Here is a 17,234-nt window from a genome sequence, read left to right on the forward strand (position 1 = left end):
CTCAGCTTTGCTTTCCAAAGCATTTGAAAACCACCCAGTTCCTAAAGTTAAATAATCTGACCCATTTCATGAAAAGTGACACAGCCATCTTAACCCGAAGTCCACACCTTCTTTTCTTCACTAAACCCCAGCGCAACTCTCTGGAAAAAAGTCTCATAACTGAGTGGAAAACAAAGAAGGGAATTTATTATTATTATTATTATTATTATTATTATTATTAGAAGTGGGAGTGAGGGGAGTGGGGCTGGGCAGGCGGTGGCCCAGGGAGAGGGTCCCATGGAGCAGAGATTGGGGATGTCTCAGTAAAGAGGGGCAGATCATGAATAGAGCCTCCGCCCCCAGCTGGGGGCTCCTGGGTTCGGCCAAACACTGGGCTGAAACGTGGAAACTGGGCATTGACAAAGTACAGAGGGATGTGGGCAATTCGGCCTGTGGACCAGCACTGCAGAGAGGGACAAAAAAAGTCTATCAGAGCCTAGGCCCAAAGAAGGCCACACAGCAGCCAAAGCCCGGGTTCTTCCACCCCACTCCCGAAGAGCCCAGTAGCCTGGCCTACTCACCACACTGAGCAGAGCCCCTTTGTTGAAGGAAGGATGGAAAGCGATGAGCTGTGCCTGGGCCCCTGGCTCCCCCTGGATAACGCCACTAGGGGGAGAAGGTGAGCAGGCATCTGGAGCTGGGCAGTGGAGTAGGATGTGGGTTCGGTGTGGGAAAGCTGGTGGGGAGTCCAGACCTGATGGGCCTACCTGGCACTTACCAAGGAAGCAGCTCAAACACAGGGCTGTTTCGAGTGCGAAAAAGGAGGATGACTGGTTTACCATCCTGGACGCGTGGATTTCCTGTAAGAAATGGATGTGACAGGAAGGCCCCCTATAGGCAGAATCCAGGGACAGGGCAGAGACCTGCAGCCAGGACATGGACACCCTCCATTAATGGAAGATGGCTGTAGCCGAACAAAGTCCTTCCTCCCCAACTCTTACCTTTCATGAGCACAGCCAGACGTTCCCCACTGGGGTCCCAGACCATGGAGTGAGCCTCTCCCCCAAGTCTATGGGTCAGAACAGTAGGTTGGGAGGGCTCAGCATAGCCCCTCCACCTTTTGACTGCCCCTCCCTCACCAATCAGCTCACCTTTCCTCTCCATCTGGTGTCTGTACTGTTGTCTCAGACAGATCCGCCACAATGGTGGCTGACTTTGCACCTCCAACGCGCCCCTTTCCCTCCCCTGCAAGAAGGGCAGAGGCTCTGGAGTACAGGAAAGGGCCTCTCACTGGTCCCCTGCCTCCCACCTATTGTAAGCATCAACACCTCTCAAGTCTCCCAAGTTTTACTTCCCTTTATCCTCCAGAGTAGCATATTCCAGGGGGTTCTTGCCTTCCTCTGACTGCCCCAGATACTCTGCATCCAGAGCCATTTCCCCTGACTCACCGCAACGTTCTGGGAATGACAAGGAGTAAATGAGTGGTTCCCCCAATACAGTGAACAGCAGTCGGTTTCCATCTGGGCTCCAGCAGCCAGTCTGGGGTCAAGGAACAAAAGGTAGAGGAACACTGGTCTGTAGGGGGACAAAGGGAGACAAGCTGGGACAATCTGGGGCCCACCTGCTCCCCGGCTCTCTGAATCACAGTCGCCTCTTACCTGACACCGCCCTGACAGAGTAGGCCACCTCTCGCACGTCCACATCTGGGCCTCCCAGACTCTGCACCAGAAAGAGTCAGGTCACAGCTTAGGACCTCTAGGTTCCAAAACTTGTACTTCCCTCCCTCTGCCGGTCTCAGGGCCAGGTCAGAGAATGGTCACAGAACTTCCTGCTGGAAGTTCCAGGAGCCAAGTGCCTTTTTCTGGGTCATTCCTGTCCTTACCCCTTCCCCTGCTCTCCTTCCACTCACCGAAAGACAGCTGAAGGAGTGGTAGCCAGAACTTTGCTGCCATCTGGAGACCAGAACAGATTGGTAACCCCACCGCCACGAAACCAGGGAAGGGGAACACAGGTCTCCGTTGAGACATCCCATACCTAGGCAGAAGGGGCAGGAGTGAGAGGGAACTCCAGCATCCCCAACCTGTCACGGGGGCTGCCCTTCTTCTAGGTAGAAAGACACAGAAAGGGGAGGAAGCAAGAGAGGGGCTGTTAAAACAGGAGAATAGGTTTATACGTACAGGGATAGCAAGCAGAACTTTATTTATTTTGAGACAGAGAGCAAGCAGGGGAGGGTGCAGAGAGAAAAGGAGAGAGAATCCCAAGCAGGCTCCACGCTGTCAGTGGAGCCCCCAGGATATTTTCCACGACCAGAGAAGAATGCTCTTGCCTCACGTCTGAGGGGGCTCAAATGGCCAAAGGATGGGTGGGGACCACTCACCAGGATAGCAGCATCCACAGGTGAAGCTGAGAGCAGTCGTCCCCCACTGGGTGCCCAGGCCAAGCTGGTGACAGGTGTGTGCCCAGGGTGAGAGAGCACTTGTGCACAGCCAGAAGAGGGTCTGCCGAGGGGAAACGGTATCAAGTCAGAAGGCGACAAAAGGAACGCCCCCGACTCTACTTCCTTGCCTTCCACTAAAACTTCCAAACCCAATGGCCCCTCAAATCCAAGTTAGAAGACATGAATAAGGGTCAGGGAAGTGAAAGAAAAAAGGAAGGAAGGAAGGAAGGAAGGAAGGAAGGAAGGAAGGAAGGAGGGAGGGAGGGAGGGAGGGAGGGAGGGAGGGAGGGAGGGAGGGAGGGAAGGAAGGAAGGAAGGAAGGAAGGAAGGAAGGAAGGAAGGAAGGGCAGAGTCGTCACCATGAGGTCCATGGATGAAAGTGCATGAAAGAGAGGAAGCTTGTATCGTGGGCCTCCAGGAGACAAGAACTGACCAGCAAAGCTGGATGGTGCTGAGCAGGGGAGAGGCCGTGCTCTGCCCCAGACCAGAGCCCTCTCCCCACCGCATCGCCCGGCCTGGGGCCTGGGATCATCTATGACTCTACTTCAGGGTTCCAAGTTCTCTTCCAGAAATATCTGCTGCTGCTCCCCAGAACTCATCCCATGCTGCAAACCCTGTCTTTCTGTCTTTCCTTGTCAGAATTAGTCTTCCTGTCTGTGCTCCCGCATTATTTTCTGCTTGTCACAAAGGTGCTGCATGTGAGGTCATCCTCCACCATGAGGCTGTGACTTCGTCAGCTCTGTACATCCAGAACCACATACTTGGCCTGGCGGGTGCAGGCTGTGACCTGAATCAATGCCATCCTCTTCCTTTTCCACCAAACTGTAACTACCTCTAGTGCCAGTGAGATCCTACATCATAGAACACAACTTATTCTTGAACTTTACAATAAGTCAGTTATCTTTTCAGGTCCGTTCACAGAGATCCATCTCATTCTTTTCAGTGGCTCCACTGTCTCTGTTCCCCTGAACAGATAAACTGTAATTCATTCACTCATGCCTCCACCAATGGAGATTTCACAATTGTTTACGACGTAGGTTTTTTTTAAGTTTCTTTATTTATTTTGAAAGAGAGCGCACACGTGACCAGGGGAGGGGCAGAGAGAGGGAGAGAGAGAATCCCAAGCTCCATGCCGTCAGCACAGAGACTGACACAGGGCTCAATCTCACGAACCGTGAGATCATGACCAGAGCTGAAGTCGGACGTTTAATCAACTGAGCCACCCAGGCACCCCCGTGATGTTTTATTACAAACAATGCGGCAAAAAAATTCTCTGTATCGATATCCTTATATACTCACATTACTATGAGTTCAGAATTTGGGGGTAAAAAAAGCTGGCACTTTTTAAAAAATAGGGGCGCCTGGGTGGCTTAGTCAATTAAGTGTCCAACTCTGGGTTTCAGCTCAGGTCATGATCTCACAGTTTGTGAAATCAGGCTCCTTGCTGAGAGTGTGGAGCCTGCCTGGGATTCTCTCTCCCCTCCCCTGCTCACTCTGTCTCTCTCAAAAATTAACTAAATAAATATAAATACACCAACAAATTATTTCGTGAAAAGTTTGTACAATATAGTCTTCTCACGAGAAAAAAAAAGTATCCACTTTCCTGGTCTTGCTAGTACTAGATATTATCAAACATTTTAATTTTAATAATATCATTCTGAATAAGAAATATTCTGTATTTTCTTCTAGTCCCTTATTTCTATGTTTAGTTTTTTAGTCTGCTTGGAATTTACTTGTAGATAAAGTATAAAGCAAAGACTACCTTTATGATTTCCCAAAAGGATATAGCCAGTTATCCCAACACTACTAAACTACTAAAACACACACACACACACACACACACACACACACACACACACTAAACTTCTTTATTATAATAAGCCAAATTTATCATATATTCAATTTTCATATATTCTTAGATCTGTTCCGTTATTCAGTTATACTGATCTGGTTTGTTTATCCAGACAGTGGTAACTTTCCATTACTGTAACTTCATAAAATATTTTAATACTGGGTAGGGCAAGTCTCCCCTCAATATTCTTTCTTTGCAAACTTTTCTTGGTGATTCTTCCAGATTTATTCTTTAATAAAAATTCTGAATATCATTTTGCCCAGTTCAGAAAAACAAAAGCCAGAAGAATTCTGGTTGCAAGTCCACTTAATTTGGTATTTTTGTGATTACACTTTCCTATCTGGGCATATAGTATGTCTCCCCATTTAGTCAGCTCTAGTTCAAGTTTCTTCCACAACTTTCTTCAGATGTCTGGTAGATTAAATACATTTAATAATTTATTCTTAGCGATTCAGTAAGTGTATATACTGTAAATAGAATATTTTTTCTCCTTCAATTTCTCAATAATTTTTATAGGTATAAAAGAAAACTATTAAGTTTTTGGTTTCTTGGATCCAGTCACCTTACTACATTTAGGTGTATTAGATCAAACAGTTTTTTTAGTTGAGTCTCTTGTTTTATCTAGATATGAAATCCTACCTTCAAAGAATAATAATTTTCCCTTCGTTTTCAAGACATCACATTTTTTTTTGTTTTAATGCACACACTAGAATCTCCAAAAACAATGTTGATTAACAATGGTGACAATGAGGGGCGCCTGGCTGGCTCAGTTCGTAGAATGTGCGATTCTTGATCTTCAGGTTGTGAGTTTCAGTCCCAGTTTGGGTGCAGAGATTACTTCAAAGAATTAAATCTTTTTTAATGTTTGTTGTTTTTTTTTTTTTTAATGTTTCTTTATTTTGAGAGAGAGGGAGAGAGAGAATCCCAAGCAGGTTCAGTGCTGTCAGTGAAGAGCCCAACACAGGGCTTGAATCCACGAACTGCAAGATCATGACCTGAGCCGAAATCAAGCGTCACACACTTAACCAACTGAGCCACCCAGGCACCTCCAAAAAATAAAATCTTTAAAAAAATAAAAAAGAAAAGAAAAATAACAGTGATAATGGTAACTGTCTTTATCTTGACATTACTGGAGAAAATACCTTTAATATTTCCTACTTCACTGTCTAACACGAGAGCTACTGATTCTGAGTAAATACTTTTTTTTTTCCCTCCTAAGTAAATTTTTATGTTAGGTCATCTCTTTGTATTCCTATTTTACTTTCTGTTTTCACCTGGAATGTCTGCTTTTTAAGAAGAGCATTTATGGACATAAATATTTTTCTCCTTTAACTTGCTAGTGCAATAAATCATATTAATAGATTTCCTAACGATGAATAGTCTTTAATTTCTGAAAAATTCTACATGGTTAAGATTTTTTTTAATATGCTTTTGGGGGCACCTGGGTGGCTCAGTTGGTTAAGCACTTGACTCTTGGTCTTGGCTCAGGTCATCATCTTGCGGTTGGTGAGTTCGAGCCCCACATCAGGCTCTGCTCTGGCAGGGTGGAGTCTGCTGGGGCCTCTCCCCCCCCCCACCCCTCTCCCACTCATGTGCACACACTCTCTCAAAATAAATTAATAAACTTAAAAAATACATAAATAAATATGCTTTTGGACTCTATTTGCTAATATTTCCTTTAGGATTTTTAATATTTTTTTTAAATGTTTATTCATTTTTGAGAAAAAGAGAGTGTGAGCAGGGGAGGGGCAGAGAGAGAGAGGGAGACACAGAATCTGAAGTAGACGCCAGGCTCTGAGCTTTCAGCAAAGTGGGGCTCAACCTCACGAACTGTGAGATTATGACCTGAGCCAAAGTCAGACACAGCTGACTGAGCCACCCAGGCAGCCCTATTTAGGATTTTTGAATCTATGCTCAAATATCTTTCTTATACTACTTATTGTCAGGTTTAAATTTTAGGATTTAGCTTCATAAAAATAAATCAGGATGAATTCTGGGATAGAAAGAGGACATCAATGGAAAAACTGGTAAAATCTGAAGAAAGTCAGAGCTTAGCTAGTCATGTACAAACATCAGTTTCTTAGTTTTGACAAAGGTAACATGGTAACGTAAGATGTTAACAATGGGGGAAACTGGGTGACAGGTGTACCATGACTCTGTACTATCTGCAACTTTTCTAAACATCTAAAATTATACCAAAATAAAGTTTATTAAAAGGGAAAAAAATCAGGAGGCTTTCCAAATTTTTCGATGATCTGATCTAATTCAAAAAATATGGAAAGGTGCCTGGCTGGCTTGGTCAGTAGAGCATGAGACTCAATCTCACGGTCACGCCCAATCTCAAAGTTCAAGCCCTATGTTGGGCATGGAGCCTACTTTAAAAATAAACAAACAACATCCAAATTATCATAGAACTCTCATAATGCCATCTCATTGGCAAAATTGCCTGGCATTTTTTTTAACGTTGATTTCTTTTTGACAGAGAGAAAGAGAGACAGAGCATGAGCGAGGGAAGGGGCAGAGAGAGGGAGACACAGATCTGAAGCAGGCTCCAGGCTGTCAGCACAGAGCCCAACGCGGTGCTCAAACCCACTAACCATGAGATCATGACCTAAGCCAAAGTCAGACACTCAACGGACTGAGCCACCCAGGAGCCCCGTAGCCTGGCATTTTTTTTTTTAGTGGTAGAACTCATCTGTTTTAATTTCTTACACAATCCACTTTGGTTAAATTTTGCTAGAGAATCAAATATTTCCTTTAGATTTTCATTGGTTGGTCTAAACTTGTATATGATATTCTCTAACAGTTCTTTTATTTTCTTCCATGTCTGCTGTTATCTCTTCTTTCCCACTTTGAAAATACTATACTTTGATGTTTTCTTTTACCCTGATAAGGCTGGCCAAAAAGTTTTCTTTCTTTATTCATAATTCAAAGAATCAGTTTCTGGTTTTATATTTACTTAGTTCTCGTGGGTACTCTTCTTCAAATTTCCTTGATTTCAACTTCTGTCTACATTAATTCCCTCCCCCACTTCCTTTAAACCCTACATCAGACAGTCCTCTGAAAAAGAAGTCTTTCCACTCCACGATCCATGGATACACACTCCCCACAATTCCTGAAGTTCCTAGTTCCGTCCCTTTCTCTAGATTATGGCATTCTCAGCACCTTGACGCTGACCTTAGGTCTGCTTCTCCCACAGCCCTGCGAAGCACTGTGAAGACAAAGAACTTCTTCCAGACCTCAACACCCACCACCACTGGCCTGGCCGCAACCCTCAGGCCAAGGTAAGACAGAGGCTGTTGGGACTCACCGGGTAGACAAAGAGGTGGGGTCCAGGGTCCAGATGAGAATGCAGGTCTGGCAGGCCACAGCCAAGACAGAGGCACTGAGGGGCTTCCAGGCCAGAGCCGCCACATTTCGCTGCAGCCGGTGCTTCAGGGAGGGGACTATAGTGCTGTGGGGAAGATTAAGGAGCTGAGTCAGAGCAGGGACACTATAGCTCAGGGGACCGGAGTTCAGCTGAGGAGGGAAAGCCAAGAGAAGAAAGCTGATCACACAGAGCCTAGGGGTTTTGTGAGACAGAAGGCTAGGATAAAGATTAGACCCGGAAATAGGACGTGTCTAGCTGTAGAGCCTCCCTGACACGATTCTGGAAGGGGTCCTGTGGACCAGGCCCAGGAACTACAGGACCCCTGGAACCAAGGCTAGCGGGGATAGGGAGATGACGCATGGACATGGAGACTGCAGAGTCGGGGCCCGCCACATACCTGCTGGCATTATACACGCGGACTGAGTCATCTAGCAGGGCCACCGCAAACTTGTTGGTGTGGGGGTGCCACGCAAAGACTCGCAGGCAGCAGCTGGACCTGGCCCAAGAGTGAGCATGAGGAAGGGGAACCTGCACCTTCCCGTCCCCCAGCCCAGAGGCTCAGATTCCCTTTCCCGGGAGGGCAGTATTGTTTTTCCCTTTTCATTTCTTTTGTCAGGAAGGAGGAGGAAGGAGAATGTGGGTAACAGTCAGGAAAGCAGTGGGAGGGGTCTCTGCTTTGACTACCCTCTCCCTCAGAGAAGTTCCAAGGTTCAGGACTTCCTTCCCGCAAAAGCCCTGGAGTTCGTACACTCACCAGTTTGTGACTTGGGCAAATTCGGCAATCAGATCTTCACTCTTGAGCTGTAAGAACAAAGCGGATAGAGGGGGTGCTGGGACACAGGGATTTTATCCCCTCAATGGGAGCTGCACTGCTCCCACCCTCTGTAGACTCCCACCCCACCCTGACCTTAAGGGATGGGAAATGGAAGGGGGCAGGAGGGAGGGAGCAATGGCTGGAGTGGTTGGGGTTGGGGGGGAGCCAAACTTACGGACAGGTGGGGGAACAGGGACCCATGGAGGGAGGAGGCCCATCGACAGAGTGCCAGGGCCCAGCTGGACGCCGTCTTCACCCACTCAAACACTGTGAGGTTGAGGAAGCAGCTCTGGTTAAACCATTCACAGGGCTCTCAATGCGTACCCTAAGATGAAGGATGAGCAAGGACGAGCATCCCCCAGGTCCTTCCGCCCAGCAAATGCTTGGGGTACCCACTCTGGGGGATGTGAGGTAGGCAGAGGCGAGAAAAGATGGCACGGGCACAGCAATGCGGCAGGAAAAACAGGGCTAAAGGGAAATGGGCTGGGAGAAGTTAAGAAAAATATGGAGGGGAGATGCCAACCATAGAACTAGAGAAGGCTGGAGGGGAAAACACTTACCCTCTTCCTCCGAGTTCGCAATTTCATTCAGCACCCCAAAAAGGCCCATATCACGCCTGGTGAGAGAAAGCTGTGAGTCAGATTATTCTGATGCCTTCAATCTCCCTCCACAAGTTATATTCATTCAATAAACATGCATTAAAAATAAGAGCACTCAGGGGCACCTGGCTGGCTCAGTGAGTGGAGTGTGTGACTCTTGATCTCTCGGCTGTAAGTTCGGGACCCGCATCGTGTGTAGAAATTACTTAAAAATGAAATCTTAAGAGGGCCTGGGTGGCTCAGCTGGTTAAGCATCTGACTTCAGCTCAGGTCATGACCTAGTGGTTCATGGCTTCAAGCCTCACATCAGGCTCTCTGCTGTCCGTGTGGGGGCAGCTTTGGAACCTGTCTCCCTCTCTCTCTGCCCCTCCCCCACTTGTGCATTTGCACTCTCTCCCTTTCTCTCTGTTAAAAATAAATAAACATTAAAAAAAATTTTTTTTAATTTTTTTAATGTTTTATTTATTCTTCTTGAGAGAGAAAGAGAGAGAGAGAGAGAGAGAGAGAGAGAGACAGAGCATAAGCAAGGAAGGGGGACAGCAAGAGAGGGACACAGAATCCAAAGCAGACTCCAGGCTCTGAGCTGTCAGCACAGAGCCCGACGTGGGGCTTGAACTCACGAGACATGAGATCATGACCTGAGCCGAAGTTGGACGCTCAACCAGATGAGCCACCGAGGCGCCCCTAAAAAATTTTTTTTTAATAAAATCTTTAAAAAAAAAAAAAAACATGCACTCACATCTTAATGAGTGCCAAGTATGTGCTAGGCACTTTATATATAATCCTTTCATTTAATTATCACATTCATCTAAATGGCATTCTGCTCATTTTACCAACAAGACAACTAAGACTCAGAGGTCTTTCAGGGCCTTGTAAGCAGATCGAGGGATCAAGACTTGCCCTAAGCCAGCGAATGGAAAACCAAGAAAAGATTTTTTTTTTAAAGTAATCTCCACACACAACATAGGCTCGAACTCACAACCCTGAGATCAAGAGTCATGCTCTACCAACCGAGCCAGCCAGGCTCCCCACGATGGAAGGATTTTAAACAGAGAAATCAACTGATCACATTGGCATTTTAGAAAGATCAATCTGGGGCACCTGAGTGGTTCAGTCGGTTGAGCATCCGACGCTGGCTCAGGTCATGATCTCACAGCTTATGGGTTGGAGCCCCGTGTCGGGCTCTGTGCTGACAGCTCAGAGCCGGAGCCTGCTTCAGATTCTGTGCCTCCCTCTCTCCCTCTGCCCCTCCCCCACTCATTCTCTGTCTTTCTCTCTCTGTCTCTCTCTCAAAAATAAACATAAAAAAAAAAAAAAGAAAGAAAGATCAGTCCGGCTACAAATTAGAAGGGGACAAAAACGGAGAGAAGGAGATGGGGTAAGAGGCTATTTCACAAATCTGGAAAAAAGGCCAAAGTGCTCTGAACCAATAAGGTTGGAGAAAAGCAGACAGATTTGAGAGGCTGAAGAAGTAAAATGAACAGAATGTGAAGGCTTATAGACATTAGTAAGAGTAATAGCAAAGGAAACACCTATGTAATACTTATAGCAGCTAATACTGCTTACAGTATGCCGGGGGCTGGGCGAGATGCTTCACACGCATTATCTAATTCAGCCACCATCACAACCCTACAAAATCGGTACTGTTAACATCTGCATTTTTAGATGAGAGAACAGAAGCCTGAAAAATTAATATGGTCACAGTGACCTAGGTAGGAAGCAGTAGCATCAGGATTCAACCTGTCTGTCTGCCCCAGAGCCTACATTCGACCCACTTGCTCCTGAATGAGCAGTAAGGTCATTCCCTGAGGCAAGAAACACAAGGTAGAAGAAGGTTTGGAAAAGGAAATGAAGAGATCGGCTTTGAACATGCCGAGTGTCTGAAGCCTGTGTTAGAGCCAACTGAGGGGGTTTGGCAGACAAGTCAACACCCGGTATGAAGTATCAATTTTAGGTCCAGCCCAGGACACCAATATTTAAGGGACATCAAGAAGAGGGGGCACAGAAAAAAGCGGGGAGAAGCAGCAGCTGCTCGTGAGAGCACAAAGGAACACTCCCTTTGAACCCACCTATTGGATTTGTAGGAATTTATCCTACACATGACAGTGATAATAACTAACCCTTGAAGGGATTAATGTGTGTGGGCCAGGCACTGTTCTCTAAGTGCTTTACATCCATTAATTCATTTCATTGTCACTACAACCTTGTAAGATAGGTTCCACTTTACAGATGAGGAAAGAGAGGGACCAAGTGATTAAGTAACTTGCCCAACATCACACACCTAAAAAGTGATACAGCCAGGAACTGAATCCAGACAGGGAGATGCACCAAATGAATGACCTAAATAGGAGATTATTTATTCACTGCAACATAATACCTATACCTAAGCTTCAGACAAAAGCTCAGAAAGTGGTAATGATGTGAAGAGGGGGCAGGGAGCAGACTCACTTAATCAAATCAGAAAGCAAGGCAAGTCACTGGAGATGAAATGAACTACTGCTGACTTAGGTTTCTCAGTAAGGGCAGCTAATTTGTTATGATGGATGATATCCAGCCCTAACCTAGAGAGAGCTTGGCAGCCCAAGGCAGAGGGACGGTGACCCCATCTTCTTCAGGATCTGCAGACCACCGCCCAGGAGACCCTATGCCACCTCTCACCATATGTTGATGCATCTCTTCCACACCTGCTCCCGGTGGTGGATGAAGGCAGTTCTTGTGCCATGGTCCAGCCTCCCAGGGGTCTTCAGGGGATCCTTAGTCAGGTTCAGAACAGGAAGATTGATCCACTATAGGCCAGAAATAAGTGGTGTAATAATGAGTCAGTCTCTCCCCCGGATCTTTGCTGAACTCCCGGTCAATCTCCAAACCATGGCTGGGCTAAGAGTAAGAGGCTCCAAACACCTGTTTCCCATTCCCATACATGTAACCCTGGTGGGAAAAGGAAACTGAGCTTAGCTCCCTTATCTGGAAAACTAGAGTATTTCATAGGATTGCTGTGATTATTAAATCTTATAATATCTGTGAAGCACATCTGACTCAGAGCCTCTTTCGTAAGTAGCAAATGCTCAGTAAGTGTCAGTTTCTCTCCCTTTTCCTCCCTAGGAACGCTGTGGGTAAAAAAACGCTCCAGGTTGTGCCTCCGCAGCGTAGACAACTACCGAACTTTTCGGTAGTTCTCCTGCACCCTCACATCCCCTAAGTTCTCCCTCATTCTCTCCATCCTCTCTAGGCCTGCCCCCACAGCTCCTCGACATCCCTCACTCTCCAATCCCAGCCCTAAAATACATTCCAGCCCTTCTATTCTCAAACCTGGGCCAGGCGGTTTCCAGTTCGCCGGACTGAGGACAGCTACCCAGTCCCCGCTACGCTGCCTCCGGTTCCCCGTGCCCCGTGCCCCGCCCCCATGTCTGTAGGTCCCTTCCCTCCTCGCCCCGGCCACCTGGCCCCGGAAGTCAGGAGGCGGACTCTCATAGCTATTGCCTGTCACCAACTCGTTATTGTGCTCGTAGAGGGTGACTTGACCCCTAGGCGGCGGCGGAGGGAACAATCCCAGGGAGCACATCTTGCCGGTCGCGAGGCCGTCCGGAATCGGTAAACTCGCGGATCCCGCTCCTCTAACTCTTAGTTCCCGGGCTAGATTCGGATCCGTACGGGTCGCCGTCTGGGACAAACAGCGATGCAAAATTCAGCGGAAGTGAGGGGAAGAGTAAGGCAGAACACGAACGCGTGCGCAGTCCGGGGCCGACTTCCAGAGCTTCCTGGCGCGCCGCCTGGCGGCGGGAGGGAGAGCGGCGCGGGTGTGTCGCGGGGCCAACCCCTAGTTAACGGTCGGAGCGGGTTTTGTGTGTGCGTGTTTGTTAGTTTGTTTTATGCGAGACTGCTGTTTTTCCCAGTTGCAGACTCCACGACACAGTTTCCCACTCCCCCTCTCAGCGCTCGGAAAGCCCTAAATAAGCCACGTTCAGGGAAGTATCTAATTAAACTCTCCCAGGACTGTGGATCATCCAGAAGAAAATGCGGACTGTCTGGGGCAGCTGGCCAGAAAGCTGAGGGAGGAGTAAAGTCAGGGGAGACCTTGGGAGGGAGAGGGAGAGGTCCGAAACCTCCGGTCCCCAGGGTTAGGCGTGGAGGGCGGAGTGAGAACAATTAGAAAACCGTGACCTTTCCTGAGCACGTATTACATAGTGAGGTGCTTGTGTAATCTTTACAACAACCCCATGAGGTGGGTACTGTTCTGTCACCAAGAGGAAAGTGAGGCACAGAGAGATTGGACCTAAAAATATCAAAACCAGGCATCCTAAAAATTGAGATAGGGGCGCCTGGCTGGCTCATTTGGTGGAGCATGAGACTCGACCTTGGGGTAGCGAGCTCGGGCCCCAAGTCGGGTGTAGAGTTTACTTAAAAAATAAAATCTTGGGACGCCTGGGTGGCCCAGTGGGTTAAATGTCCCACTTCAGCTCAGGTCATGATCTCACGGTTGGTGAGTTGGAGACCCACCTACGGCTCTGTGCTGACAACTCAGAGCCTGGAGCCTGCTTTGGATTCTGTGTCTCCCTCTGCCCCTCCCTCGCTCATACTCTGCCTCTCTCTCTCTCTCTCTCTCTCTCTCTCAAATAAATAAACATTTTTTTAATTTAATAAGTAAATAAATAAAATCTTTTTTAAAAAGAATAAAAGTGAGATTGGTTTTATTCTAATTCCAAAGGATGGAGCTAGAATGCAGAATTGGAGCTCTTCTTGCAGCTGTGTGACTTTGGAAAAGTCTTTGAATTCTTTGAGCCTCAGCTTCCTCACTTTTGCACTGTCTTCATTATTTCACATGGTTGTTTCCCATACAAAATAATGGAAATGAAGCCATTTAATAATTCATAAAGTACTAAACACTTGATTAGCCATAACTCTGCCATGAACTTGGTGACCTTGGCTTTGGTTTATTGATTTTTTTTTCAATGTTTATTTCTTTTGAGAGAGAGCGAGAGCGACCAGAGGAAGGGCAGAGAGAGAAGGAGAGAGAATTCCGAGCAGGCTCAGCGCTGTCTCAGCACAGAGCCCAATCTAACAGCAAGATCATGACCTGAGCGAAATCAAGAGACGTGTGCCTGACCCACTGAGCCACCCAGGTGCCCCTGGTTTATTCATTTAACAAAGGTTAATGAGCAATTCCAAGGACCATGTTCTGGGGACACAGAAATGTATAAGGCATAGTCACTGCTCCCAAGAGTTGCCAGTCAAGTTGGAGAAACTAGGGGGCGTTCTAAGTTTAGCATTCGTGGACTCTGTCTGCCCCTTCCTTCTACATGAAAAGTTGCCCCCAAGGGGCGCCTGGGTGGCGCAGTCGGTTAAGCGTCCGACTTCAGCCAGGTCACGATCTCGCGGTCCGTGAGTTCGAGCCCCGCGTCAGGCTCTGGGCTGATGGCTCGGAGCCTGGAGACTGTTTCCGATTCTGTGTCTCCCTCTCTCTCTGCCCCTCTCCCGTTCATGCTCTGTCTCTCTCTGTCCCAAAAAATAAATAAACGTTGAAAAAAAAAAAATTAAAAAAAAAAAAAAAAGTTGCCCCCAAGAGAGTTATTCCAGGGTCAGAAAACAAGAAGTCTCCTCTGAAAATGCCCTTAACAAGGAGAAAGCCACGGGTCTCCTCCACTCTAGTACTTTCCAAATGTTAGTGAACATAGACCCACCAGAGAATCCTGCTAAAAATGCAGATTCTGCGGTGGAGCTTTTAAGCTGTATTTCCAAAACGCCTCCCACGTACTACTGCACAGACCAAATTTTATTTATTTTTTTATTTTTTTTTTTGACCAAATTTTAAATAGCCTCAGTTTAATTTGCTAGGTTAGTTCACCGTCACCTGGAATGTTACAGAAAGCTTAAAGGATGTAGAGAAAAGCCGAGGGTAGTTGGGGAAACTGGCTGGAAAATCTCTCCTTGAGAAGGGGAAGCAGGACAGGCTTTGGAGGAAAAGAGGGAGTCAATGACTCTGACAGTTAGTGGGGAGCACTGAGAACCCGCCAACAAAGTTTTTGCTTGAACCTCAATCATGGCACCATCCAACCCATACATATCCCCCAAGAAATCACTGCGGACTAGGCTTGCAACTTCCACCTCCTTTTGGTGAAGCCTGAGTTTCACCAACAGGTTGTGTTGTAATTACGGGTTAGGGGCCTTCCTCTCACCCTGTAATGTGAACTGGGGAGGAGGAACAGTGCGCCGTGTATTCACATCGGACCCCCGCCTGCCCCGTGTTTAAGGTTTGTCCAGTGTTTTTCACGAGTTGCGGATTCTTGGGAGGCCGACCTCCAGGCCTAGCGCACTTCCCACTAACTTCACCAGGGGGCGCGGCGGCCCCGGCAACACAGAGACTGTGACCCACCGCCCCCATGAACTCCGAGCGCTCAGCGGGCGGTCTCCAAATGCGGGGGGGGGGGGGGGGGGCTTCCCTACGACCTGGGCGGGAAACCGAGGCAGCGGCCCTGCCCGAGGCTTTTAAAGGGGCCCTCGACTTTGGGAGGCGGGAGGCGCCGCTGGAGCCTGCGTGCCCGGAGATCGGCCCGCCGAGGCCCGGCGCCCCAGCTCAGGGCCGGTAACCAGGCGCACATGGCCCGCCGGGCCCTGTTTGTCCTGGCAGCGCGCCGCCGCTATTTGAGGCGGTTTTTATCTCCCAGAAACCAGCAAAACCCCAAGCGGAGTCTAGGGAAGATGAAAGGGGCCGAGGGGCCGGGAGGGAAGGACCGCGAGGCCGCGGCGGGTGGGTGCTGGCACCGGACAGGCGGGGACAGGGAGGCGAGAGGGCCAGGCCCTGGGGGGTCCCGGGGAGCCTGCCCGGCGGGATGGGGGCGGGAGCCCGGGACCCCCTCCCCCACCCCGCGTCTCTTCCGCCGCGGCCCCCAACCCCAGTCCGCGGGAGGAGCCCTGGAACGCGGCCCTCTTCAAAGCCCCTTTGAAGCGGCGCGCCCCGCCTGAGGGCAGGAGGGTTCGCACCTGGACGGGGCGGCCGCGGCGGCCGGCTGAGGAGGGGGCTGGCGGTCCGAGCCCGCCCGCAGCGCCTCCCGAGCCAGCGGGAGTGGGGGGGGGGGGGTGACGGTCGCCGGGGGGCGCCGCCCGTGCGCCCCCTCAGCCCAGCGGGGGAGCCCGGGGGCGGGGGCCGCACAAAGCCCTATTGTGGCTCCGGGCTGGCCGCCACAGAGTGGCTTTTGTTCGTCCGCTAACTCGGCGGCGGGCACGGCTGATTGCAGGCCCGGGGCAGGGGGCGGTTACGTGCCAGGCCGGGGCCGCCCGCCGGGACCGGTTCGGGGCGGCGCAGTAGTCAGCGCGGCGATCGCGGGGCCGGCGCGCCGGCCGGCTCCCTGCCCTGGCCGGAGTCCGGAGGTAGAAGCAGGAAAGAGCCGGGGAGGAAACCTCCCCGCCTTCCCGACTCGACACGGAGAGCTCTGGGCGCTCGAATACTGACCTCCGCCCGAGGGCCTGGCCGACGCGGGCGTTCTGCCGCGGGCACAGTGTGCCAACGGGCACGATAGGATGCCCGTGGGGAGTGCCCAGTTTGCCAAGGAAAAATCCTGTGGTTCACTCTTCTTCCTTCCTCTTTTTCTTTTCTCACCAGGACAAAAGTTAAAATCGAATTTTTTATTAAATAATAATAATAATTAAAAAAAAAAAAAGACTCCATGAGGGCATGATCCTTTCCCTTCCCCAATATTACCCTCTCCCCAAGCTCCAGAGGCTTTAACCCTTTAACTTGGGGCCTTGAGGAAGCAGGAGACAGAAAAGGAGGATCCAAAGTCACAGGAAAGGCATTCAAAGGCACGAAGCGGCTTTAAAAGTCACCAGAGGTGGAGTTGGGAGCATTGGAAGTCCCAGGTTGAGGGCCCTGTGGACGCAACCCCAAATCTGCTTGGGGACCTCTGTCCTCCTAGCTCTATAAATTCTTTCTCATGGCTTTTAGGCACCAGCCTAGTAGTGCCTTGTACAGAATAGGCACTCAATAAATACTTGATTTACTTGAATCTGATCCCAGAGAAAGCCTTCCCCACCTATTCTTTAGGAGAGGCACATCCAAACCATTGTGCTCCTCCTGTTAGGTGGGCTTCCACAAAAAAGCATGTCCAGGATGGCAGCTGCAAGCTCTCCATAACCATGGCAACAAGGGATTAGCCTGCCGGGGTCATGGTGTCAGGGGAGGGGCAGTG

At 49.0% G+C, this 17,234-nt stretch overlaps 1 protein-coding gene across 3 annotated transcripts; it reads right to left on the reverse strand.

Annotated features, from left to right (window-relative positions):
• Positions 1–139: 139 nt before the first annotated feature.
• AAAS (aladin WD repeat nucleoporin) lies at positions 140–12,722 on the reverse strand. 3 transcript variants are annotated; one of them, XM_030322717.1, is made up of 16 exons: positions 12,491–12,722; positions 11,710–11,837; positions 9,013–9,068; positions 8,628–8,719; positions 8,393–8,439; positions 8,036–8,134; positions 7,579–7,722; positions 2,357–2,477; positions 1,889–2,013; positions 1,638–1,698; positions 1,428–1,518; positions 1,131–1,224; positions 981–1,048; positions 758–839; positions 561–645; positions 140–442 (listed from the first exon to the last, which is right to left on the reverse strand). In XM_030322717.1, the coding sequence occupies exons 1-16, from the start codon at positions 12,611–12,613 to the stop codon at positions 218–220; spliced, it is 1,641 nt and encodes a 546-aa protein (XP_030178577.1). In that variant the 5' UTR covers positions 12,614–12,722; the 3' UTR covers positions 140–217. The 3 variants fall into 3 exon arrangements, with proteins under 3 accessions (XP_030178577.1, XP_030178579.1, XP_030178580.1); XM_030322719.1 differs by having other exon boundaries at positions 12,543–12,631; XM_030322720.1 differs by lacking the exon at positions 12,491–12,722 and adding an exon at positions 12,361–12,445.
• Between the last annotated feature and the right edge of the window lie 4,512 nt (positions 12,723–17,234).

This window comes from Lynx canadensis, chromosome B4, assembly GCF_007474595.2.
Source record: "Lynx canadensis isolate LIC74 chromosome B4, mLynCan4.pri.v2, whole genome shotgun sequence".
Lineage (NCBI taxonomy): Eukaryota > Metazoa > Chordata > Mammalia > Carnivora > Felidae > Lynx > Lynx canadensis.